This window comes from Pongo pygmaeus, chromosome 20, assembly GCF_028885625.2.
Source record: "Pongo pygmaeus isolate AG05252 chromosome 20, NHGRI_mPonPyg2-v2.0_pri, whole genome shotgun sequence".
NCBI lineage: Eukaryota > Metazoa > Chordata > Mammalia > Primates > Hominidae > Pongo > Pongo pygmaeus.
The window spans coordinates 23,496,999-23,523,307 of record NC_072393.2 but is presented as its reverse complement, the minus strand read 5'-3'; the positions used below and the strand labels follow the sequence as shown (position 1 = coordinate 23,523,307).

At 54.4% G+C, this 26,309-nt stretch overlaps 1 protein-coding gene and 1 pseudogene across 3 annotated transcripts; both read right to left on the bottom strand.

Annotated features, from left to right (window-relative positions):
* Nucleotides 1–14,454: 14,454 nt before the first annotated feature.
* On the bottom strand, nucleotides 14,455–24,383 carry LOC129020621 (uncharacterized). Of its 3 annotated transcripts, XM_063657190.1 has the most exons (7): nucleotides 23,988–24,111; nucleotides 20,448–20,596; nucleotides 19,352–19,489; nucleotides 16,984–17,054; nucleotides 16,107–16,297; nucleotides 14,914–15,039; nucleotides 14,455–14,514 (listed from the first exon to the last, which is right to left on the bottom strand). In XM_063657190.1, the coding sequence occupies exons 3-7, from the start codon at nucleotides 19,412–19,414 to the stop codon at nucleotides 14,483–14,485; spliced, it is 483 nt and encodes a 160-aa protein (XP_063513260.1). In that variant the 5' UTR covers nucleotides 19,415–19,489; nucleotides 20,448–20,596; nucleotides 23,988–24,111; the 3' UTR covers nucleotides 14,455–14,482. The 3 variants fall into 3 exon arrangements, with proteins under 3 accessions (XP_063513260.1, XP_063513259.1, XP_054321185.2); XM_063657189.1 differs by lacking the exons at nucleotides 19,352–19,489; nucleotides 20,448–20,596 and adding an exon at nucleotides 24,267–24,383 and having other exon boundaries at nucleotides 23,988–24,170; XM_054465210.2 differs by lacking the exons at nucleotides 19,352–19,489; nucleotides 20,448–20,596 and adding an exon at nucleotides 24,267–24,383 and having other exon boundaries at nucleotides 16,107–16,219; nucleotides 23,988–24,170.
* LOC129021046 (golgin subfamily A member 2-like) overlaps nucleotides 24,259–26,309 on the bottom strand; it is a 19,225-nt pseudogene continuing 17,174 nt past the window's right edge.

Below are 26,309 nucleotides of genomic sequence, written 5' to 3'. Positions count from 1 at the left end.
ACCTGACTCTCTGTTCAGGGCTCAGTCTTTTTGGATGTTAATCTGACTGGGCCGGTTCACCTAAATAATAATAATAATAATAATAATAATAACAAATCCTCCTCAACCCCTCAGTCTCTCTGATTCCTAAATTATCCCACTGTATGAGGGCAGGGCTAGGTCTGATTCATCTCCAAAGTGTAGGTGTAGAGCAGAACCTGGGACAGAGAGGGAACCACCACACCCTGTTTCAACTGAGTGCCCAGTGAGCCGGGTCAGCAGACATTGGGTGGGCCATAGGGCTTGTCCACTTGAGCTTTCCAGGCAAAAAAAGTCAGAACTGGAGATTCCTAGTGCTTGGTTTGGCATGGCTCAGTATTAGAGGCTGAAGAACCCTTGGCAGAACTGCCAGCCCATCCAGCTGTGGCAGCGCCACCCCATAACATAGCAGGAGGCTACATTGGCAAGCTTGACTCACCATAGGTTGTAAGAACAGCTTGATGCCCATAGGGTGCTAGTGATACTGGGTTCATCTATGACTCCAGTGTTCTGGACATTCTGAGCTGCTCATCTGGTTCCACTAGACCCCCAGGCCCTCTCCCAACTAGGCGGCTTGAGGTCTAAGGAAATGCCATATTCCCTGGGTATGGGGCTTGGAATCTTACCTCTTCAGCCATTCTGGTGCCCCCCAACCCTGCCGTCTTAGCCCTCAAGAGCCTACAACTACAGCAGGAGAGCTGAGGGGTGGAAAGCACAGAAACAGCATGATGTAACCTCAAAGAGTGGCCAGAATCTGAATGGCTTAGGCTGACAGCACTTGGGATGACAAGAAGAGGCAGCAGGGGACTGAAGTCCTGGCAGAAGATAGGGACTCATAGTGGTATCGTCCACTGCATTTGAAAATCCATGAGTAGCCATGGTCAAGGGGAACCAGACCCAGGCAAGTAGAAAGCCTGCAAATGGATTCCTGGAGCAGAAATCCAGGCTAAATCTGGAAGGCGCTTCAAGATCACAGAGGAGGGGCCTGCAGGGCCAGCTTGAGAATTTTCCTACCCTTTCCACAGCAACCAAAACTACCCTCCCCAAAGAAGCCCTGGCCCACTAGGTCCATCCGTGGGGCAGAACCCCATGGAGGCTCCTTACCATGTGGGGTTGTCCTAGCCGACAGCGATGGAGCAGAGCTTGGGGGAGATGCTGCAGCTCTGGTGAAAAGCCACCCAGTCTAACCATAGGGCTCCACATGGAACTTGTAGGGATGGGGGTGAGCTGGCACTCACTGCCACCCCAGCCAACAGCCCTGAGTACCTGGCAAAGGCCAGCAGTGTCAGGAGCAGTAACAGAGTCAGGCCACCTGTGAGGCCCAGTAGTAACAGGTCCGACATGGCTCTGAACCCCTGCACTGCACCCCAAGGCAGCTGCAACAGAGAAAGAAGGGAGAGGAGGCTGGTAGCCATCTCTGACAATGTGCCCACCTGCCCGCCAACCAGTTCTGGCCCAACCTCCTCAGCCCTGCCTTGGGTGCTTTGACCCACGAGGTGGAGGGGCCAGAGCACGTAGTGACCTAGAAGAGAGCCATAAAACATGACTGAAGCCACAAGCCTCTTTATTTCTTAATCACAGTAGGTGAGGATCTCAGAACAGCTCTACCTGTCAGCTGGCAGCCCTGGTCACACCTGGGGAAACTGAGTCACAGAGGGGCACAGGAGTGAGTCATCCAGGGGCATATTCCTGGCCTGGACAAGTCTCCCCCAAGATACGCCAGATGCCAGCCAGCCTGCCTTTCCTCCACAGTACCTCTTCCTTCCCACAGCAGAGCCACACTGCCAGCCCAGCCTCCCGAAACCTCAGGGACTAATGCCAGAGGGAGGACAGACCAATACCAGGGTCCAAACACCTATCAACAAACAGGGAACCCACAAGGAACAAAATGCCCTGGGAGGAAATGTGCGTAGGGAAGAGAATTTCATAGGAAACTCTCCTTTGCTAAGTAATCTGGCCTGCAGGGGCCTTGCTAGCCAGCAAGCTCACCCATCCAGAACCAGAGGGAAGACCACAGCAAAATGGCCTGAGCAGCTGGAACAAAGTCCAGCATTAAGCTTCCCAGACTTGAACCACCCATGTTAACAAGCTTCATCTCAATTTTCCAGCCCATAGAAGAAACATTGAAGAGTAAGAGGAAAAGGCTGCCAGAAGGGGAGTCTCACAACAGGAAGAAGTAACAGCTACACATAAAAGAAGGGAAGCTGTTCAAGAGCAGGCCCAGGAACACAACACAGAACCACTGTGTGAGCTATTCCGGGCAGGCTGCCTAGGTCTCCAGGCAGCTCAGGACCAGAGGCCTAACCCTCTTACATAGAGGCCTTGACCTGAGTTGCCTGGGGAGGGGGGAATTGTAGCCCAGAGAAGACTGTTTAAAGAGGAAGGGAAGCATGTGACCTATGGAGGAACATTCCCACCCCAATTATTTAAAAGTAATATTTAACATTTAAAAGGTTTTGAAGCTGAAAAGGTCATGCTACATCTTTGTGGAAAACTTAGCTCTGTGGAATTATTTGTTCCCTGTGGGTTCTGGGTGTTGATTTTACACTAAAAAATTATTTTTGGAGTCGATGAACACACAGTATTTGCTCACAAAGAGGCAAAGTAAATTTCTGTGTTTTTTTTTTTTTTTTTTTTTTGAGATGGAGTTTTGCTCTAGTTGCTAAGGCTGGAGTGCAGTGGCGCGATCTTGGCTCACCGCAACTTCCACCTCCCAGGTTCAAGTGATTCTCCTGCCTCAGTCTCCTGAGTAGCTGGGACTACAGGCACCCACCACCACGCCTGGCTAATTTTTGTATTTTTAGTAGAGACGAGTTTCACCATGTTGGACAAGCTGGTCTTGAACTCCTGATCTCACATGATCCACCCGCCTCGGCTTCCCAAAGTGCTGGGATTACAGGCGTGAACCATTGCTCCCAGCAGAGGTGAAGTAAATTGCTAAACTTTTAGTGTCAGGACATGGAGGTGCTGCCCACTGGTCTCAGCCATCTGTGCTCCTACCCATCAGTATCTCTCTCTCTTTTCTGCCTGTCCTACTCATCTTGTCTCCAGTTAGTTTCATTCCTGTTGTCTTTGATGATAATGATGAGAAATCTTCCACCAAGCACTTACTATATGCCAGGTACTAAGTGTTGAAACACAGCTGCTTCATTCATCCTCAAAGCAATCTGACAAGATAGGTATGGCTAAGGGTGCAAGTGGTTAGAGGTTAAGAGATTTGCACAAGGTCACACAGGTATTAAACAGAGCCACGTGGACCAAAATGAAGGCAACGTGAACCCAGACACTCGGACTCCAGGCCCCCATTTCCACTTTCTCTCTCCTCTCTGGTGACTGGCTTCCAGAAAGGCTCAAGCATTTATTCCTCGTTGGACATCTCTGAGCCCAAAGCTGCAAAACTCTTAGCATCTAGGCCCCCACTTGTCTTGGGAATGACCAGCCCTCACTCTGATCTGCCATCTCAGCTGAACACTTCCTGTCCCCTGAAGGGAACTTAGTATCCACCTCTCTCTTCCTCTCACCTTCCAAACTGCACAGAAAGGGGAAAAAATGCACCTGCGGGTCCCAGGGCTTTGGTCAGCACCGGGATGGGTAACGTGAATTTCCCCTATATTCAAGAGAAAAGGGGCCGTGCGCGGTGGCTCAGGCCTGTAATCCCAGCACTTTGGGAGGCCAAGGCGGGCAGATCACCTGAGGTCAGGAGTTCAAAACCAGCCTGGCCAACATGGTGAAACCCGGTCTCTACTAAAAATACAGAAATTAGCCTGGCATGCTGGTGCCCGCCTGTAATCCCAGCTACTCCGGAGGCTGAGGCAGGAGAATCGCTTGAACCCCCGGAAGGCGGAGGCTGCAGTGAGCTGAGATTGCGCCACTGCACTCCAGCCTGGGCGACAGAGACTCCATCTCAAAAAAAAAAAAGAAAGAAAGAAAGAAAAGGAAGAAGGGCTGGGAGCTCGCCTGAAATGCCAGGCTCACTTTGTTAACTCATGGCCTCCAGTGTGGCCCGGGCAGAGTGCTCCAATGCCGGGAGCTGAGAGGAACAGTCACTCCGGCCCAGAAAATAACCTCTGAGTCGAGCACTACGCCCTGACTCTCCTCTTCAGGGGAGGCCCTCGGAGGCTCTGAGGCACCCTCGTCCCACTCTCAACCCCCATGGGGAAATCAGAAGCCAAACCTAGCTTCAGTGTCAAGGATCTTTCCTAGAGCCCGGGTCACGCCCCTCTTCCTGGAGGGCTTCAGGCACACCTGGCGCCCAGGAAATGCCGCTGACTGGGCTGCACCCTAGCTCGAGCCTTGGTGTCCCCTCCGCTCAGAGGTCGATGTGGGGCAGCGTCGGGGAAGGCTGTCCCCTTGAGATTCCTGCTGCCACCCCCGTGCGCAGGGCCGGGGGGCCGGGACCTTTAGGGTCCCCGCCACGGGCTGAACTTCAGTGCTGGGGATGCGGGGGCCACCGCCTCGCGCTGTCGGATCCCAGCCCCTGCTCACCCTGGCCTCGCCTGTTTCCTCACAGCCTTTCTCGTCCCCCACCTCCTGGCGGAGCTCCGCATATCTGTAACTTAAGCGACGCGGAAATTTGCAGCCCTCATACGAGGTGCGGACCTAGTGGACGCAGGGGAGTTAAAATGCGACTCTTGGCTTCCTCCCCAGCTCCACCGCCCCAGGCGTGCCCTGCTCCGCCCAGAAAGGGTGAGATCTGCCCCAATTTCGCATCCAGGCCCTGGGACGCGGCCGGAGCCAGCGGTGGGCGAGGCGAGAGGCCAAGAGCAGCAGGTCCGCGGCGGTCACGGAGGCGGTGTGGGGGCCCTGAGATAGCGCAGGGGTGGACTGGTGTCCCAGACCCACGCGGCAGCGGGGACGCCCCGCCTCCGGCCCGGTCCCGCCTCCACCACTGCCCGCCGCATACACGGATCCGCACCCTCTCTGGCTGGACGTGGCCGTGGGCGTGGCCGTAGCCTTGGCTGAGAACGCTGGACCCGGAGAGCCGAGGCCTCCTCTCCCCATCTCCATGGCAACAGGCGTGCGCCTGGCCCTGGAACCGGCTGGGGCGGAACCCGCGGACTACCTTCCCGCCTCCGGCAAACTCTCCAGTTGCCGAGGTTGATTTAGCAGCACCCAGGGGATCTGGGTCGGCAGGAGCACCTCAGTGACAGCCCGGCCCGGGGGTCCGCGGGAGAGGGCCAGGCTGGGGCCAGGGAGCTGAGGCTGAGGAGGAGCGTTTGCACAGGCTAGGGAGGCACGGCACAGCAGTATCGGCCTCTGGCATTTGTACCACCGTTAGTCCTGCCACTTTCTCTCATTGTGGCTTCGCAAAAGACTTGGGAACCAAGCAAGGCATGGCTGAGGAAGCTTAAGCCCAGTCTGGGCTCACGGAAGAAGCTGGTGGATCCAAATATCTGCTTCCTGCCTCCACCCACCCCTCCCCGCTCCGTGAGCACATTCATCCATCCAACATTTATGATCACTACCTGCCAGGACAATTCTAGGGGCTGGGGATACAGTGAATAAGACCAAGGCTCCGCCCTCCTGGAGTCCACATTCCAGGGACATGCCCTTCTTCCAGGATCCTCCCTGAGTGCCCTGGTGGTGGCTGGGGGAGGCTGGTCTACCTTTCTGGTTAGCCATAGCTTAGGTGACTCCCAGGTCAAGTGTAAGCTCCTTGATGATCGCTTCAGTCTTCCCTTCAAATTTCTGAGGACATATAAACCACAAAGCACTCTGCCAGGGGCCCAAAGATAAAACCCTCCCCTCGCGACAGTCCCAGACTTTTGGTGGGAGGTGGGGAAGGTGACAACGATGCTCATAAGCTTGGCTACAAGACAGTCGAGGCTAAGAGCTACTTCAGTGTTCTGACCAGTACTGATGGGAGAGGATCCCACAGATGGGAACACCAGGAAACTGGTGGTGGAAACAGTCAGCAATCATGGGGTGGTTCACCTTGTGGACCCCACTACTGCACTAGCAAAGAGCAGGCTGGGCACATAGGGGCAGTCATCATCCCACTTCCTTTCTGTCTGCCTCACATTCTTCCTTCCGCAGGCAGGGGAGATGGAACCTCGTCCACAGGGCCAAGCCTGTCCCAGCCCTCCAGGCGGACCGGCGGAATAGGCAGCTGGCCCCTCACAGGCACTCCGGTCCTGGTCAGTGCAGGTGGCGGCAGTTATTTTACCTATGAACGCCCAGCACAAGGTCAAACGCTCAGCTCAGATGCCCTAGGCGGGCAGGCTAATCACTTGGAAGCATTTCCTTTGACACAAAGAGGACCATGGCACTGGCTCAGAGACTGACAGCCTCTGCCTGCAGGGCCTACTGGTCAGTTCTGCTTCTCATCAAGTGGTGAGCTTTTCCCAGGAAGCCGTTGTAAGGAGGCGCCCATTCTTCATCTTGACTTCTCTGCTCACTTCCTTTAGCGTGGTTGGGGAACTCCAGAGCCCCACATCACAGTTCAGCATGTGTCTCAGGAGCTTCAGCATGTCTTTCGTGAAAGGAGAGTCTGCCGGTGACAGGGGATGCAGGCCATCAGCCTGCCCAGCTTCATCTCAGGCCGCTTCCAACGGTGCCAAGCAAACTCCCTTGGCAAGATCCATGCAAGGCAGTGGCTGACCAGTAGGAAGCAGCAGCCTACTCTGCAAGGCACTGTCTTAACCCCACCCCCAACCCCCTTTTAACAGGTGGCAGGAAACCTGCCGGCCCAGCCATCTGCTGCACCCACCCTTCACTCCCAGTCCCATCTCCCCATAGCACAGATTTCCCTATCGTGAGCCCAGATGTGGCCTGCGTGTCCTCTTGCCTTCCTCTGACCAAGGAATTCCTACAGAGATTCTTTCTCTATCCTCCTTTGTACCTTTCCACAGAATTGTTTCCCCAGGGCCCCTCCCCTAGAAGAAATTAGACAGGAAGCTGGAGTAGATGGTTCCCTCTTTCCCACCTCTCACACTCCTAAGCTCTGGTTAACTCTCTGTGGGCCAGTGGCTAGATTCCCCAACACAGATGACAATTGAACAGTACACATGCAGCGTAAGAATGTTGTCGCTGACACCAGCCACTTACAGGCACACCATTGTTAGGGTCCACCCAAATGGACTGTTTCCCGCTCCCATATACTAAGCCCCAAAGGCCAAAAAGTAAAACCCCCTACCCCAAACCTGCCTGTAACTGTTTGACCAGAGGCCAGCTGTCCCAGGATGCGGTTAAGACGTCTACCTTGCACAACAGAACTGGCAAGAAAAACATCTCCAGGAAGCAGTCAGACACATGGCACAAAGGACCCCCACTTTTCTTTTTCCTTCACCCTGACCCAGTTCTACGCCCTATAAAACCTTGCTCTAGTCTATAAGTGGGGCTGCCTCCTCTGCTTGTGTCAAGAGGTAGCCGGGCAGGACTGACAATAAATCAGCTTGCCTGAACTTGGGTCTATTGGCCTCATTCCTTTCTTGGCTGTCCTTCCAATTATCCCTTACAACCATCTCCCACCCTCTGAAGGCACTGCACCCAATCCCCAGCCATTCGCAGTCTGGTCAGGGCTGTCGGTGCAGGACTTGTCATGGCTGAGGACCAGCTAGCCTCAAGCCACTCTGAAGTCAGCTTGCTGTTTCCCCTGGAGCCTGGAAATACATCCCTCTTCAGGTAAACAAAAGCAGAAAAAACCCAGTGAACTCCATTGTAACAAAGAAACTGCCAGTAGTCTTCCTTCTGTTCCTGCCTGTCTCACCACCCAAGGGCTATCGCAGAGCCCACTGTGTTCTAAGATCTATTCCTTTCACTACCACCCAGCCAATCCAGTGTCCAGACTATTCCTCAATCAAACAACACTGCCTTCTGGAGTTTTAATTTTATTTTACAAAAAGAGAAATAAGGAAAACTGACAGGCAGCTATACTGACTTACAATTGTTCTGTTTGCTTTTTTTCAAAAAAGTGACATGAAACACAAGTAAAAATAAATATGTCACAGAAACAGCCAGTTGTCTAGTCTCTGGGACAGGAACTCCGGCCCTGCTGAGAGGAGGGAAGCCCATGATCACCCCAGCAGCTGGATCGCCAAGCCACAGATGCTCCTCAAAGCCAGGCACAGGTCCCAGGCCTCAGGGGCATCCTGAGGAAAGAAGATGGAAAACCAAAGCCAGTTGCCTGGACCCTGGGGCCACCTCATCATCCCCCACTCCTCCTGGCAGCCGTCTGGCCTTAGTGATTAATCATTTGCGGCACCCCCACCTTTGCCCACCTGGACCCTCTTCCCCTGACCTCTCTGAAGAGGACACAAGGAAAAAACCTGTGTTGGGCAGACTAGGGGGATTCTTCCAGTGAGTCCCCAGCCCACCCTGAGTAACACAATCAGCTAACAGTCATTTTACACCCAGGTGGACATGAGCACAGCACACACATAACTCTCTCTCTCTCTCTCTCTCTCTCTCACACACACACACACACACACACACACACACACAGCTGGACTGAGCTGTCTTCCAGGGAGGGTCCTGGGTCTGGTCACAGTATGAGGTCCTCTCTTTTCTGAATATCATCCCAGTAGTGGTGGCAGAGAGAACCCAAACCTCCCCAAGCCCCTGCATTGCAGACTCTGTAGCTGGCCTGGCTACCCCTCCCCAGTGCACTGGATTACTGTGTCCAATAGACCTGCAAAAGGGAAAGGAGCACACTCAGGCCCCTGAAGAGCAAAGAAGGTGGACACTGTCTGCTCAGGACACTCATCGTTGTAAGACTTGGGTATTCATAAAAGGCCCAGAGCCAAGCTAGTGGCACAGAACAGACATTAAGGGGGGCATGGCGGAATACACAGGGCAGAAGAGAAGAGTTGGCAGCAGGGAAACAGAGTCTGAAGGTGACCAGTGGAGACTGCAGCATTCTCAAACAGTCCTTGAGGTTCTGATTCCAGGGAGCAGTCAGCAGAGGGCCAGAACATCTTGTGGGGGTCCTTTTGGGGAGGGATGACTTCTCTTAGGAGTTTTGGTGGGGAAAGAGCCATTGAGCTTGGTGCACAGAAGGTCACAGTTCAGAAGGGCGACACTAGTCTTCTGAGAAATCAAAAAAGAAAGTGGGAAGTGGGAAGTTATATCCAGAACACTAGTAAAAAGGAATGGAAAGCCCCCAGAAGACCTTCCCCCATGGGATGAGGACTCAATTTCAGAGCAATACCAGGCTTGAATTGACTGACACAGAGGGCCTTTCTCTGCTGACAGCTTTGGGAGTGATGGTCCTACCCAGGCCACTTAGGTTTGGCTAAGTGTTTCAACCAATCTGCACAACTTTAACCCAGCTCTTTGCTTTCTGCTTCTGGATTGAGAAATTTCATATTTAGCTGTGAATCACAAGTATATAGAGACTCCACCCACTAATTCCTAGGGAAGAGAGCTCCAAGCAGCAGATAGAATTATCCCTAAATCAAGAGATGATGAGATAGATGCTTAAGAAGCATAACTCAGGGCCGGGTGTGGTGGATCACGCCTGTAATCCCAGACTTTGGGAGGCCAAGGTGGACAGATCATGAGGTCAAGAGATCAAGACCATCCTGGCCAATATGGTGAAACCCCATCTCTACTAAAAATACAAAAATTAGCTGGGTGTGGTGGCGCACGCCTGAAGTCCCAGCTACTGGGGAGGCTGAGGCAGGAGAATCACTTGAACTCCTGAGTCAGAGGTTGCAGTGAGCTGAGATTTTGTCACTGTACTCCAGCCTGATGACAGAGCGAGACTCCCTCTAAAAAAAAAAAAAAAAAAATAGCATAACTCAGAGGCGTGAGGACTTCACAGATATCCAATCTAAAGAAAATGATATGACCCACCATGGTTCACTTCCTTTCTTAAATAGCTACATTGTCCCTGTTCAGTTTTTATCTACAAATATATTAAGAAAAGGAAATCAAGCATCACTACAAATGGTAAACCTGAATCATTAAGTAGTACTGTGTTCCCCAGGCTGAGAACTTGGCTAAACCAGATGGATGCAGCTTGAGAGGCCCTTGAAAAAATCCCATGGAAGACAATAGCGAGGGGAAATTCCTCAGCCAGATCCTCTGCCCTCCCGCACCTGGCCCCCCATTTGGTGTTTTTTTGTTTTTTTTTTTAATAAAAGCAAAAACCAGGGACCTGGTAGCACTCCAATTTCCCATGATCCCACCCCCACCCCTCTACACAATAGAAACTGCACATATAAGAGAAAGCCTTCCCTAGTCAGGTGAGCCTCCCAGAATGATGGCCTCTGCTGAGTAGAAGCAAGACCCAGTCCCTGGAACATGGGTAGCGAGTGGCCATGTGCTGCCTCTCAGAATACCCATTTGCTTTCTGGCAATTTCACAGGTCTATCCCTCCAGTGACTGGTTTCAGTTTCCTGCTGAGAAGGTTTCTGGATTCTTACCCGAGAGTCTGCTGTGGCCCTCCAACGATGGAACCAGGCTGGTCAGAGGGCTGCAGGAGTTAGTATAGGGATGACCTGACTAAGCTGCCTTCTGGGCTGGGAAGAGGCAAGTCCAGCACCTGCCCAGTAAGGAGGGAGCCAAGGGGAAGTGGTAAAGCTCTAAAGTCAGACTAACTTTCTTCATCATAAAGAACCATCTGGTAAAGCCTTGGGGTATGGGGGGTGGGGGATGCAGAGCGGGTGGGGATGCTAATAGGAATAGGAAGACAGCCAGTGTTTGTACTTAAGGACTAGATGCCCCTCCCCTGGCATTGGCAATAAGGGGACACTTAGAATGACTGATGTGTTCTCTTAAGAAAAAACCCAAACTTATGACTCCTACAGAGAAAGGGCTCCTCCATGGTCCTTTGAATACGGAGGCAGCAGACACCAGGCCCATGTGGGTCATCTGAAGACATTTCCTAACAAGAAATCAATAGTCCCTCAACCCAGCAACCGCCTATCCACAGCTTCACTATTCAGCATAGACAGCCAGCCTCTAAGATCATCCCTGGAGGACACAGCTCCAAATCTGGGCTTCCTGACTTCCCAGTTGTAAACTCTGATCCCAACTTTCGATTTCTGTGGAATGAGTCTCACCCCTCACTAACTAACCAGTCTCAGGATTTCCTGATCTTTCTGAAAAGCAATCTCTCAAAAATATAGTAGTTTAATCCAAACCTTGGTCAAACAAACTCTTTTTCTGGTCAATTTCCATCCACCCAGTATTGTTTTTCACCAGTAGCTATGAAGTCTGAAATATCTGAAAATGTCTCTTTCTATCTCCTATTCTCTTTACCCCTAACATCCCCCCACCCCACCCGTAAATAAACAAGACACACGAAATGTCCAAGTAAGAAGTAATTGCCCATAAGAAATAAATTAACATGGAGCTCTCTAAAGGGGAAGGAAAGGAACAGGAAAGACACCAGGATAGGCAATGGGGGCTCAGGTCCGGCCGGTGAATAACATCTTTTCCAGCCACAGCTCCAGGGCCTCCCCCACCCAGCCTCTGACTGCAGACAACCTTCCATCCCACTCACAGAGAGCCACGGGGGTTAAGAGACACAGATTGGTAATGCCCATTTCCTCTCATGATTTCCCCCAAATTCTCAAACAAATGTGGCTCTTAAAACCAGGGACCTGAGTTAGTTGGGCCTTCTCTTCCCCCAACCAGAAGGAAACTTGTGATTTCCATGACTCTTCCCCTGGGCTCACCCTGATGTTCACACTAATAGGTGCCATGAACCATCAAACTCTGATTTCCATTCAAAGAAAGATAAATTTATTTCAGTTTCCCCCTTTGTTCCTCCCTCCCTCCCCTCCCACCTTTACTCCTTCTCTGTTACATACATGTACATACATACAACACACACACACTCACAAACTCACAAGCCTAGTCAGCTTCCTTCCATCCCCTAAAAAGATCCCACTTCACCTGGGATCACAGTCTGCTCCCCTGCTCAACCTCTTTCTCTCACTCGCTCTTCCCTCTTCCTCCCTTCCCTCCCCTCCCCAGGCCAAGCTAAATCACTCAGTAAGGCAGGTCTCTTCGGAGAGAATGTTCCCAGAGACAAAAATGGGATGTGAGCTTTTGCACTTTGATGGGCGAGCAAGCAAGCAGACAGCATGAGCAAGGCAGGGAGTGGGAGAGGCTGTGCTGTTCTCCAGCCCTGGTTTGGGTCTCCGATTTCCTGCTGTTGCTGCCCTGTTGGGCTTTTTTTTTTTTTTTTTTTTTTTTTTGCCTCTTTTGTTAAACAGCAACACAGCTCTGCCACCATGGCCAACCACCCTCCTTTGTCCCCTTTGTGTTCTCTCCTGCCAAGTTTCCTATTCTGGAAAAGTCCAAATCATCGCCTTCCAGCTTGGTGGGCAACCTCCTGGGGACCCCAATTGAAGAGCAGAGGAACTCCCCAGCTATTTCCCAGTGACCTCTATCACATCATCGTCCCTATCCTCATCATCATTGGAGATGCACCCCACCTCAGCAACCTCATGAGAGTGAAATAGAGGTGCCTGGGATGGAACGAGGCCACCAGCTGGGTAGCCTGCCCATGGGGACATGTAGCCTGGGTAGATAGACATGCCCCAAGAAAGGTTGCTTGGCACAACAGGGGAAGAGAAAGGTGCAAACATCCTCAGCTCAGTCAGGAGTGGCTGTAAGAATGGAAGTGGAGAGCTGGGTGGTTTTCCTGGCACAGAAGGGCTGAGCATGAAGGAGGGGCCATTGGCAGTGACAGAAATAGCTTAGAAGAGGAATGGACAGGGCCTGCTGGCTGGCACCAGAGGGTCAGTAGTCACTGGAAACACCAGGTGGGCACTTGCCAGCAAATTGGGCAGCTGGCAGTAAGAGGGGGCACTGCCCATAAACAGAGCTTTCTCCCCAGCTTAGAAGGTGAAGGGGTGGTGAGGTTATGATGTAAGGAGACAGGTGGCCTGGCAAACCCTCCAGAGACTGGACACCTGTGTTCATGCGGCTGCACAGGGGCTGGCAGATGGCCCTTCCTGGACCACCAGCAGGCTGACTCCTGGGCAGCAGGTGGTATGGTCAGCTTCCACTTGTGGCCCCTTCAGTCCAGCACTGGGTGCCTATGACCACAGAACTGCCAGTCGCCCAGAGGGAACTATGGAGGCAATGACCACCGAGTCCAGGCTCAACTCCAAGAGCTGTCCCAGGAACAGCAGTGCTGTCCACAAGGTGGGCTGGGGGCCAAGCAGGGCAGCTTTGGTACTTGGGGAGCTCTGACGGGACTCCCAGGCAGCAGCCACATCTGCCCACTGCTGACTGAAGCTCACTGATGATCTCCAGGCTGTCAGGAGAGATAGACCTGGGCAGCCCTGCAGGGTGGGGGTCTTTGGGTGATGAGGCACTGTGTCTGACGTTGCTTGTGGACTTACAAGAAGGTACCTGGGAACCTGGAGACAAAATGTAGATAACGGAGAACCAGAATGGCCAGGGAGCGGAGGGTAGAGGAGAAAATTTCATTAAAAAATTGCTGACCTGTGATCCCCGAAATTCTGATAGTTTGATGTCTAACAACATCTCCCAGTCAACCTTTTCCAGTCACAAAGAAAAAAATTATTTGAAATGCCTATCCATGACAAGGCAGTCTCCCAATGTGTAAAATGATACCAAAGTGAATCCTATGAGATAAGGAATATAAAACGCTAAGACATCATTCTTAAAACTGGTCAGACTTTTTCTTGCAGTAAGAGACAGTGATCTGGGTGGGAGAGAGAGGAAAATAAAGCTAAAAAGCAGTTCCTTCTGATTTAAGAACAAAACAAAATCCATAGATATGAAAGACAGCTGAGACAAACAGGAAGTCTGAATTTCAGCCTGAATACTAGATAATTCTATGGAATTGTTAGCTCTTTCTTTTTTTAAGTATAATAATGATATTGTGGCTAGAACAGAATATTCTTAATTTTAAAGGAGGCATGTTGAAGTACTTAGAGATAAAATGACATGATGTCTTTGACTTACAAATGACTCAAATAATAGAAAGGGAGGGAGAGAAAGAAGAAGGCTTATGAAAACTAATAATCATTAAATCTAGGTGCAGGTACATGGGTGCTCATGGTGCTGTTTTTCAACTTTACTGTATGTATGAAAATTTAAAATTTCCATAACACAAAGCTAGGAACGAGAGCATTCCAGCTCTCACGTCTCAGTGCTGGGAGGATACATGAGAACCACTTCCACTGAGGGGAGCTTGGCAAGAGTTCTTAACCCTGTTCATGGCCACACATACACCCTTAGACCTGGCAATCCCACTTTAAGGAACATATCCTAGAGATATAACCACCTCTGTGAAAAAGTGCTGCAGTGGAGGGCGGCTGGCCGCTGGGGGTCACAGAGCAGGACGTGGAGGATCTCCACCACCCCTCCTCCCCCACCCCAGGGTACTTGGCATGGTCCCTCCTTTCCTTGCCTTGTCCTGGGGAGGGGAGGCTCCTTCCTACTCCCGGCCTGTCTATACAGGGGTCCCCACAAAGGTGAAACTGTCAAACAAATACGCAGCCCAAATCCAGGTGAAACACGTAAGTCATTGGCTTTATTCTGGGTCCTGGAAGCTCCAGTGACGGTCTGAAAAAGAGATACAACAGGAGTGGTGGCCCACAGGGCTGGTGCAGAAAATAGTCTTTGGCTGCTTTGGCCCTGGGAGCCTAAAGGACAGTGAGGAGAAGGCTTCACAAGAGGCCTAGAGCAGGGGGAGTCAGGTCCCCTGGGAACCCTTCACCCCTAAGGGAAGGAGGAAGATGGCTAGAGAGTCTACTCAGTTCCTCAGCACTGCCCCACAGGAGGGGGCTAGTCATGGGTTACTCCTTGCCCTTCTCAGGGTACTGGGCTCACAGGGCCACTTGGTAGCCCCCAGGGGCTCAGTCTCAGTGTCCAGCCATGGTTCCTCCAAGGGCCCCTCACCCTCCAGGTCCAGCTCCTCAAAAGAGGAGCTGCTGGCCCCTGACTCGCTGTAGCCACACTCACTGCAGGTGTCACCATCCTCCCAGCTGTGGCCGCTCTCCCCAGGTGACACGGTGGCAAATGAAGTCTCCCAGCTGCCGAGGCTCACCTCCAAGCTTCCAGAACTCGTGTCACTCATCATGTCAGCTCCTATGGCCAGGAAAAGGGAACCCAGTTTAGCCAGGTCCACTCAGCCTTCTCCTCCAGGAAAAGGCAGCTCAGCACACACAGCACAGTCATGAAGAATGCAGCCACCCGGTCCCAGGGCGCTCACTGCAGCTGCCTTCTGCCCTAATGGGGCAGTGGGAAAAAGGCAGACGGAAGGCCAGGTACGGTGATTCACACCTGTAATCCCAGCACTTTGGGAGGCCAAGATGGGTGGATTATTCGAGGTCAGGAGTTTGAGACCAGCCTGGTCAGCACGGTGAACCCCTGTCTCTACTAAAAATACAAAAAAATGAGCCGAGCATAGTGGCACATGCCTGTAATCCCAGCTACTCGGGAGGCTGAGACATGAGAATCACTTGAACCCAGGAGGCAGAGGTTGCAGTGAGCCGAGATTGTGCACTGCTCTCCGGCCTTGGTGACAGAGTGACACTGTGCCTCAAAAAAAAAAAAAAAAAAAAAGAGAAAGAAAAGATAAAAAGATGGGGAGGGAGCGAGCAGCTGTGCCCTCCTCCCATGCTGAACTAGCTCAGCTCCCTGCACCTCCACAAAGCCTGCTGCTCTTCCCCCACTCCTATTAAGGGCCACTCAGCCCTGCCGTGAGGAGCTGAGGGAGAACAGAGAGACACCCATACATTCCACCACCCCCATTTCAAGCTTGGAGAAAGTTGAGTCCAGGACCAGCTACAGAACATCACCCACAGGGCATGAGGACTGCAGAGTGTAGCGGGAGGCCCCTCTCCACGCTCCTCACGCAGAGTGCCCCTGCCCTGGCCCAAACCAAGTCCCCGCTTGAGGAGGGACTGAAGCACAAGCAGGTTGGAGAAGTCTCGAGAAACACTCAACCGGCTGCACAGAGGTGGGGGCTGGGATGAACACGTTCAGGGCTTTCTACCCCTGTGTTTGGGTCGACCCTGAGAAACCCTTATCCACCCCACCCCCATCGACTGGTGCTTCCTGAGCCACAAGACAGCAAAGGGGACCACTCTGCTGGTGGCTGGGGAGCCCCAAACCAGTGCTGAGCTGGGCTCATGGCCCAAACCCCTTCTAACCTGCTCCTTCCATCCGCAATGCATCTTCCAGGCAAGCAGCTCCTTCAACTGCCCTGTCCAGGAGCAACCCCTGGGTCCATCTCCCTAGATCAGAGGCACTGAATGCAGTGGGGCTGGCAAGGAGGAAGCCAGGGCTCAGACCCACTGTGTGCAGGAATCCAGATCGGGAGACAGTGGCTATGCCTCCCTTCCTGTGTGAGGGGGAGAGGGGCGGCTGTGGAACATCACAGAAAATGTCTCCATAGCTGGGTGCAGTGGCTCACGCCTGTAATCCCAGCACTTTGGGAGGCTGAGGCAGGCAGATCATGAGGTCAGGAGATTGAGACCATCCTGGCTAACACAGTGAAACCCTGTGTCTACTAGAAATACAAAAAATTAGCCGGGCATGGTGGCTCCACAGGGCATGGTGGCACGCGCCTGTAGTCCCAGCTACTCAGGAGGCTGAGGCAGGAGAATCACTTGAAACTGAGAGGCTGAGCTTGCAGTGAGCCAAGATCGTGCCACTGCGTTCCAGCCTGGGCGACAGAGCGAGACTTGTTCTCAAAAAAAAAAAAGAAAAGAAAATGTCTCCATGTCAATGGAGCCCAAGCCAGGCGCAGCTGGGGTCTGCTTGTCACCTGGACTCAGCCTGGGGCCTAGGCTGGGGGTGGGAGAATTTGGGGGTGGGGGAATTTGGGGTCTTTCCCTACCCCCTCCACCCACTCAGCCTCCAGAATATGCCCTCTGGATGCTACTGGGAGAGGCAAGGTGAGCCCTGGAAGCCCAGACTGCTGGCCCGGGGCCCTCCTCTTGCTGAGGCTCCAGGTGTGGCTCCCAGGGCAGAGGCCTGTGAGTGAGGTGGAGGGGAGCTGGGGGAGCTTTGAGTTCGGGTAGTTACCTCTGCAGGGGGCAGAATCCTAGGCTCTCACTGCTCCTTAAATGATCATCAGTGCCCCGGGAGCTGCAGGCCTGAAAACAGCAGAGGAGACGGCTCGTTTCTCCACGGCCCTATTGAACTGGATGTTCTGTCTGCCCATCCACCCAGTGGCTCTCCTGGGACCCCGGGTACAGGAATACGCCTGCTTCCCAGCATGCCACTTCCTACCAGCCAGCTCCTAGGCTAGGAGTGTTCAGAGGAAAGAGCCTAGAGATGCCTCCTTCAGGCCAGGACTCAGCCTGCTGAGATGAGGACAGCCCCTGGGGACATATGTACACTTCAAGCAAAGGAAGCATAGCCAGGCGTGGCAGCTCATGCCTGTAATCTCAGCACTCTGGGAGGCTGAGGGAGGAGGACTGCCTGAGCTAACGAGTTCCGGACCATCCTGGGCAACATGGTGAAATCCCATATCTACAAAAAATAGAAAAATTAGCCAAGCGTGGTGGTGCACACCTGTAGTCCCAGCTACTCAGGAGGCTGAGGTGGGAGGATGGCTTAAGCTTGGGAGGCGAAGGTTGCAGTGAGCGGAGATCTCGCCACTGCATCACTCTAGCCTGGGCAAAAGAGCCAGACCTTGCCTAAAAAGAAAAAAAAAAGGGAGGGGGGCGTGGAATCCAAGGCAGGGACGTGGCATCCCTATAGTCCACTAGGATCTACACAAAAGTAGACAAAGTCCTGTGCCTGCGTCCCTGGGGAGAAGACACCAGGCAAGGTAGGGCCCCACCTCAATCTCTATGGCCACTGGGGCAGGGGATGAAAAGCTACTACCTTCACCCCAATCCCTCCCTCTCTCCCCCTCTCCCCACAGCCAGGGCAAGAAGATCAAATTTTCACCTCCTTTCTGGAGCTCAATCATACATTCATGTCATAACAGGCAAAAGGCAGCTAATCACCCCCTTTTACCTCCAGCCCAAGCTGGGGCCACACAGAGAGGCGGGCAGGGACAGGCCAAGCCTTGGGCAGTCAGGCACCCTCCACGCACCCACCGCCACCTGCTGTGTCGGGGCAGGCACCTGGTGGGCAAACATCCAGAGTCGTCCTGGAGTGTCAGGACGGGCCCTGTCAGAGGTGGGCAGACCCCTTGACACCCACATCAGGGCATGGGTGGGTGAACTGAAGGGCAGGAAAACAGCCTGAGGAGTTGGTGAGTGTGGAGCTGCGGCTGCAGCCCGCTGTGGTGGGTAACAAGTGGTCCTTCCCTGCCCCTGGCAGGCGGTGTTTGGGACGGAAGGAAGCTGGGGGGCCAGGCCAAGGAGGGGGAGGCAGGCAGCAGAGGCAGGTCACAGGAAAGGGAAGGTGCTCGGTCTTCCTCCCCTGGAGGCTGCCTCAACCTGCGGACCTTGTGCCACGTCCTGTGCCCACTGCAGGGGCACTAAAGAGTGTCTGCTGGGCACTGCCAGGCAGACAGGAGCTGTACCCCATGGAGGTCATTAAGGGGCAGATACAGTTAACTGTGTTGGACACAGGCCCTTCGGGAGTAGAGGCTGCTCCCAGTACCCTCCTGCCCAGCCTGGCTGACACATCTCTCCCTAGGGTGACCTTGGCTGTTGAAGACTAGATGGGCAGCATCTGCTAAAGGAGGGGAGGAGGGACAGCTCCTCTCCCGACAGCCCTGCATCATGCCTAGAAGTCACAGACTCCACCAGATTGGCCAAGAATAAGGCTCCCTGAGACCCTCTGGGATGGAACTAGCAGACCCCCTGGTGCCTGGGACAGGCTGGGGTCACAGAGATCCTGGCAGAGAGGGGAGCAGGCAAGCAGCCTTCCAGCCTGGACCTGGGGCACTGCACTGCCAGCAGGAGTGAGGAGTGGCCCTGGTGGAAGGCACAGGGGATGTTCTCCTGTTTCTCCTCTGCAAGCTCCCTGGTTGTTCTCTGGCAGGGAGAAAGCAGCTGGCTCTGGGCAGGGCCCCGTATTGAGTGACAGGAGAACACTCTGCTCCCATCCTTCCCTTCCAGATCCAGTGCCAATCTGACTTCCTGCTAAGCCTCACACAAGGGACCCCTTTCGTAAGCAGCCTCGGCCCCCTCCCATGAGCATCCATCTGTCTGTGATCTTTGTTTCCAAGAGTCCTCCTGCTGCCTCTAAAGGGAATCCGGGAAGGGTCCTTGTACCTGTGTTGCCAGGAGGTAATGTGTGTGAATCCACATCTATGTAGATCCACATGTGTGGGTCCTCGGGTAGGCGAGTCTCCTTCCTCCCTCTTCCAAGCATAGCCTGACACCCACAGTGCCAACTCAGAGAGGGAAGAGCCTCCTCAACCAAGCCCCTGGAGTCCAGAAGACAGGAGCTCCAGGAGGGCCCCACCCTCACACCCTGCCTTCTGTACCTGTGCCATCCACCTGGGCCTCCCTGGCCTCCAAAAGCCCCCACCATGTCTGCTCTGTCTCATCCACCTCAGACACCTGGATGTCTCCCAGCCGTGCTAGCGGCACATGAAATGGATCTGGTCTTGCTGGTAGATTTCCTGCCAGGGACAGGGAAGGACCACTTGGCACCTACCACAGCTGACACACAGCTTCTGCTCCTAGTCAGAGTAGCAGAATTTAGAATGAGCCCTCCAGGGCCCCCGACTCCCTCGTCCCCTGGGAGGCCCAGGAACTGTCCCTATTCTGTCCCAAGGGCTGGCTCTGCCTCTCAGTTTCTTCCGCATTCCACAGCCCTGCTGAGTGCGGCACCAATAGAGCACCCTAACAGCAGGGCCCCAGACTCCAGACAGCACTAGTCTGAGGACCCAGGATGACACCCTAGGGCAGGTGGGCAAAGCACCCAGGAGCCTGGCACTGCTGTCCTATGTGTAAATCTGAGAGTAAAAGGCTGTTCCAGCAGCCACTGGTCTAACTGAGCCATGAAGCTTGGCACCCCTGGACCACCCCATGATAGGGAGACCACGTGCCCAAGCCAAAGTCCGCTGCCAGACTTTCCATCCCAGGACCCCCGGCCCTGACCGTCTCTCCACCCTGGACAATGCTGACTGACCCACAGGTATCAGAAAGCCCGTAGCCCCAATCCTTAAGCTGACATTGTGCTTTCATTCCTGGGGGAGGGGAGGGAGGAGGGGGAAGCCAGAGAGGCTAAGGAGCAGGTTCCAGTGCCCAGGCCGATGAAGGGGAGAGGCCTGAGCTCCTGTGGGTCCCCCCACACCTCCACACCCAAGGGTATTTCCCTAAGGAGAGCCGGGAAAGCCAAGCCCTGCTGTGGTGGAAGGATTGCCTTCTGGCTTGGGGGTATCCGGGGAGAAAAAGTCACTGTTACTCTCAGCTAACTCCTGTTATCCTTGTACAGTATATGGCTATGGTCTCTGGCTCTTCATCCCCATCTCCCAGATATTCAAGGGTCTTGCTCTGAAGCACAGCCTGGATACTGTGGCTCATCTGCTCAGACGCCCTCAGTTTCTCCCTAGTGCCTGAGGGACCCAGCCTCACCTCTCAGGCCCAAGCTCTGCTCCTTCCCTGCACTCCAGCCTCACTGGATACACACGCCATGATGGCCACCAAGCCAGCAGCTTTGCCTGATCTGCCTTCTGTGCATGGCAAGCCATCCAGGTGCCGAGGCAAGAGACCGAGGGCACGAGCTGTTCCAGTATAATAAAATATATAAAACAACAAGAGGTATACTAGATCTAGATCATAGACATGATTATACATGAATATCATTAATCATTAGTTTGTAGCAATTACTCTTTATTCCAATATTATAATAATCCTTGCTCTATAATCATAACCTAGGAAAAACCAGGCCATACAGAGATAGGAGCGGAAGGGACATACTGAGAAGTGACCAGAAGACAAGAGTGCGAGCCTTCTGTTATGCTAGGACAGGGCCACCAGAGGGCTCCTTGGTCTGGCGGTAACACCAGCGTCTGGGAAGACGCCCGTTGCCAAGCGGACTGTGGTCTAGCGGTAGTGTCAGTGTCAAGGAAAAACACCTGCTACTTAGCAGACTGGGAAAGGGAGTCTCCCTTTCCCCGGGGGATTTTAGAGAAGACTCTACTCCTCCACCTCTTGTGGAGGTCCTGACATCAGTCAGGCCCACCGGCAGTTATCCGGAGGCCTAACCATCTCCTTGTGATGCTGTGCTTCAGTGGTCACGCTCCTAGTCCACCTTCATGTTCCATCCTGTACACCTGGCTCTGCCTTTTAGATAACAGTAGCAAAATTAGTGAAAGTACTAAAAGTCTCTGATATGCAGAAATAATGGTGTAAGCCATCTCTCTCTCTCTCCCTCTGCCTCGGCTGCCAGGCAGGGAAGGGCCCCCTGTCCAGTGGACACGTGACCCACGTGACCTTACCTATCATTGGAGATGACTCACACTCTTTACCCTGCCCCTTTTGCTTTGTATCCAATAAATAACAGCGCAGCCAGACATTCGGGGCCACTACCAGTCTCCGTGTCTTGGGGGTAGTGGTCCCCCGGTCCCAGCTGTCTTTTATCTCTTTGTCTTGTGTCTTTATTTCTACAATCTCTTGTCTCTGCACACAGGGAGAAAAACCCACTGACCCTGTGGGGCTGGTCCCTACAGCCTTCTACCTGGGACACTGCCCTTCCTATAGGTGTAGCCCAAATGCCCCCACCCAGCAAGGGCTGTTCTGCCTCTCCCAGGGAATCCATCTCTCCCCTCCCCACCCCCAGGTATGGGGAGGCTCCGTGGCTGGAGGAGACGGGGAGGAAAGAGTGCTGGAGGATGGTCGCTCAGCTCCAGATCCCAATGCTGCCAAAAGTGCTCTCCTCCCTGTGCAGAGCAGGTCACATAGCAGGGGCAGCCCCAGCAGGTGACCAGCCCTTGCGATCCACAGAGGGAAGCCTGGGAATGCAGCCACCTCTGCTTCATTGAGGGTGTGGACATGAGGCACATAAGGTACCTGCAGCAACTGCTTCCTGTGCCCCAGCAGGTGCCAAGGCCTCCCTAAGGAGTGCCTGCTGGGTAGGTGGGCACACAGGCTCTCCCTCTGCTCTGCCTCTGGCCCAGGAGTCTCCTAGACCTGAAGCCTCAGCCCCCAACGCTGACTATCAGGGTTGGAGAAAGAAGATCAAGGGGGTGTTGGGCCACAGTGCGGCCATCCCAGGCCCACCCGGCGCACCATCCTGAGCATATCCCAAATTGGTGACAAATCCTCAGCCTCTTGGATCCAGCCCCACTTACGTACAGGACAGAGTGGCAAAAGGCAGGTAGCCAGCCAGGCGCAGCGGCTCAAGCCTGTAATCCAAGCACTTTGGGAGGCTGAGGTGGGTGGATCACAAGGTTAGGGGTTCAAGACCAGCCTGGCCAATACGGTGAAACCCCGTCTCTACTAAAAATATAAAAATTAGCCAGGCATGGTGGTGCATGCCTGTAGTCCCAGCTACTCAGGAAGCTGAGGCAGAAGAATCACTTGAACTCGGGAGGTGGAGGTTGCAGTGAGCCGAGATCGCACCACTGCACTCTAGCCTGGTGACAGAGTGAGACTCCGTCTCAAAAAAATAAAAAATAAAATAAAAAAGGCAGGTAGCCATCAGAAGGATCCTCAGCCTAGGGGATCCAGTCTGGCCTCAGCCACTGCTCCATCCCTTGACCTTGGGGCACCTTCCTTCTTTAGGCCTCAGTCTCCCCCAGTAAAACGATGGGGATGCTGGCTTGGATGAGGACTCTGTGATGCGTCCTTGCTGGTCCCTCCATGCACAGAACAATGACACACACAAGAGACCTCAGTAAACACTGACTGAATGACTGATTGAGCTGAGATGCCAAGAGGGCCTCCCTTTTAAAGATTAAAGTCTGGAAGCTCCCAAATTAGCTTGGCAAAGGTGACAGGCAGGAAGAGGGAAATGACGAAAGATTTCACATTCCTGTCGGGCTCCCTCACCTGCCTGTCCCCTGCTGTGGCCCATTGGTGTTTTGGCACTAGCGTGGACTCAGACCAACCAAGATCTCCCTTAGGGTCCCTGAGGCAGGCTAAGAGGAAACACACACGGGGTTCTGCACCCACTGGGCAGAGCACAGGCTGAGACCAGGCTGCCTCGAGCATCCTCCAGCCCACAGCTCAACAGGCTGCCCACAGGCCTTAGTTCCCTGCTGGCTGCCCCTTGGTACTGACACACCATCATCTGCCACTCAGGAGTCCAGTCACCACCACCCCAGGACATCTCCAACCTGCAGCTCCCCAGGGTCCCTCCAGGACCCCTTCAATCAGTCATGCTTCCCTCAAAACAATGGCCTCTCCTGGGAGCCCCTGCCCAACCTGCCCAAGGGCTGGGCCCTGGTTCCTCCAGCCCCCCTCACACTGCAGGTATCGCAGCATCCTCAGGATCGGGAACACACACGCAGCTGGCGGGACCAGAGGTGGTCTTTGCCCCGTGTTGCTCCTCTCTCAGGACAGAGGTTTGCAAACCAGTGGAGCCCCTGAAGCCCCCTTCCAAACAAATGCTCAAGGCACCTGGTTTGTAAAACCCACAGGCAGAACTACTCCAGGTGAAGCAAGGAAGGGTCTGAGTGCTGGATGGAAGGCACGGAACAGGCTACCAGGCACAGGCAGGTGAGGGAGGCAGGGGGATGGGACTGAAGTTGCCTGGACTGGATGAAAGTCAGTGCCCTGGGGTGCTGGCACCCTGCCTTCCCAGCCACTGAGAGATCAGGCTTCTGAGCCTGTTGGCCATTAGGGCCAGACTGTCCCCCATGGGTGCCATTCCACCTGTGGAATCCCCCAGGTGTCACCAGGCAGCATGCAGGTAACAGGCCTGGAAGGTCCCCAGCAGCCCAGCTCGACATGCTCAGACATTCTGGGGCCCCCATTCAGTGGCACAAACCCCAGGACCCAGTGAGGGAAACAGGATACGCCAGGCCAAGCAGTATGGCTAAATCCATTTACTTTAAGGGTAAAGGGGTGACTGCAAACAGGTGGGAGGGACGTGGTGGGGAGGGAGCCTCCCACCCGCCTTCTCCTGGCTTTGCTGAAGGCAATTGGCTTTCAGATGAGGGTGATCTTCACCTGGTGGTTTTTGTCAACCCGGTAGAAAAACAGAATGCAGGGGATGCTGCCCAAGCCTGGGCACTCCTGAGGGTCCTGCATCTCACCAAACAGCTGCATGATCTGCTGTGCAGTGGGGTTGTCGCGGGGAGAACCCTCCCCGGCCTCTCCTTGTGCAGGCTCCACGCTGCTGGCGAGGGTCACCTGGCAAAGATTTTTGGAGAGAGGGAGGAGGGCTCTGAGCACACTGCCAGCCTCCCTTGCTCTTGCCTGCCCACCCTGCCTGAGGGCACTACTCACCACCCTGCTTGTCGGCAGCCTTGAGCTCCCGGGGGCTCAGGCCCCTGGAGCTGGCTCACGAGCAGGGCTCTGGGCAGCTGCCAGGAATCTGCCATGGCCCTCGGTCCTGTCGCCCACAAGCCGCAACACCAGCTCCTGCAGCTCCAGCAGCTTCACCTGGAGGAGAGGGTGTTCAGCGGCCATGCCTGAACCCACACCCACCCCGCAGCCACCCCCCCGGGCGGAGAAGCTCTATGCCCTGCCTTCATCTCCTCCTTGTCCTGGGCTAGCCTGTGGATGTGCTCCTCCTCCTGTCGGTGCTGCTCCTTCAGCGCAGCCCCCTGGCTGAGAGAGGGCGATGTAGTCTCCTGCGAGAGGACAGAGCTCAGACACTGGGTTCCCTTCACCCGCTGGGCAGCTCCCCCTGCCGTGCCCTGGCCTCCGCGTCACCGATGGTGTCTGTCTCTCCAGAGAGCTGGATGCAGCAATGTTCCAGCTCCTCCACCCGCTCCTTCAGGTCCACCTTTTCCTGCATCAGCTGCATAAAGCAGCTCTGGAGCCAAAAGAATGGGGTCACATCTCAGCAGTGAACTGCCTCGCTCCCACCCTTCTTGGCCCATGCCAGGAGAGACTCACTCACCTGCAGTTTCTCCATGGCCCCCTGCAGGGCCCGGTGGGTCTCCCCACACACAGAGTAGATCCCAGTCCCTGGGGCTGGGGCTGCTGCCTCTGGCTACTTCTGGGCCCAGGCCACCAGGTGAGCCAGGCGCCGGCAGCGCAGACTTTGCTCCTTCAGCTGCCCACGGAGCCGAGCCTGCTCCCCGTCTGCACTGGCTACAGCTGATGTTCAAAATGCCACCTGCAGGTAAGAGGTGTGCATTCTTCTTGGGGGATACACAGGACCAACGGGGCAGGGAGGTGGAGAGGAGCCCTTCGCTTGGGGCCTCAGAGTGTGCACCTGTTGGTCACAGGTCAAATGGTATCTGACCACTGGCTCCCAGGAAAGGGGTGAGGGTCCAGAGAAATAAGAAAGCAGGAAACCAAAAGCATAAGAGGGTCTGGGAGGGACCACAGAGGGAGGGGGCAAAGGTGCGGCAGGGGGAGTAGGCTCACCATGAACTCCTGGCTTTCCAGGTCCTGCAGGATGCTCGGCATGGGCCGAGGCACCTCCTCCTCCTTCTCCTCCTTCTCCTCCTTCTTCTTGTTCTTGTTCTTCTCCTTCTCCTTCTCCTCCTCCTCCTCATCCTCCTCCTCCTCCCCCCACCCCCCGTCCAATCTACCTTCTATGGCGCGTAGCTAGAGGGGTCCTCACGTGACCCAACAAGGGAAGTAGGGTGGGCTCACCTCTGCCTCAACCGTCACTGTATAACCCTGGGCCAGTCCCTCCCCAGAGGGGAATGAGCAGGTGTAATTTATTTTTATGTTTTTTTGAGAACCAAAGTCTCGCTATGTTGCCCAAGCTGAGTCCCACTACCGCCCGGCAGGGGAGTTCTGACCTGCTTCATTTCTGACCTGGGCCAGTTCACCCATCCTTAGGCAACCTGGTGGCCCCTCTCCTCCCAGGAGGTCACCGTTTTGATGCCGAACTTAACACAGAAACCCGGTTGGCATAGTGACCAGCTGTTCTAAACTCCTCAATCCTATGCTGCTAACAGTCCCCCCTTCCTTCTGGGCTCCCTCCTCTTCCTCTGAGTGGTCTCCCGTACCTTCCCCAGGGAGAGCCATGAGGCTCAGCTGGGCCTGTAGCTGCTGGTTCTCTGGCTGGCAGCTTCCAGGTGCTCCTAAGGGGCCGGGAAAGAGAGTTGAAGGCACAGAGGCTGCCAGGTCATCCCCCTCCGGCCCCACCCTCAGCAACTCCCACATCTGGGTCTCCCGCAACTCTTGGTGGGCCATCTCGGCCATCGCTTTGCCCTAAGCTTCCTGCTGCTGCAGCTGGTCCATGAGCTGGGTCTGCAGCAGTAACTGCCTGTGCAGCGCCTCCATCTCAGAGCTCAGCTGCTGACAGGCGGCCACGTACTGCTGCAGGGGACCCAGGGACTGGTCTCGCTGCTGCTGCAGACTCTG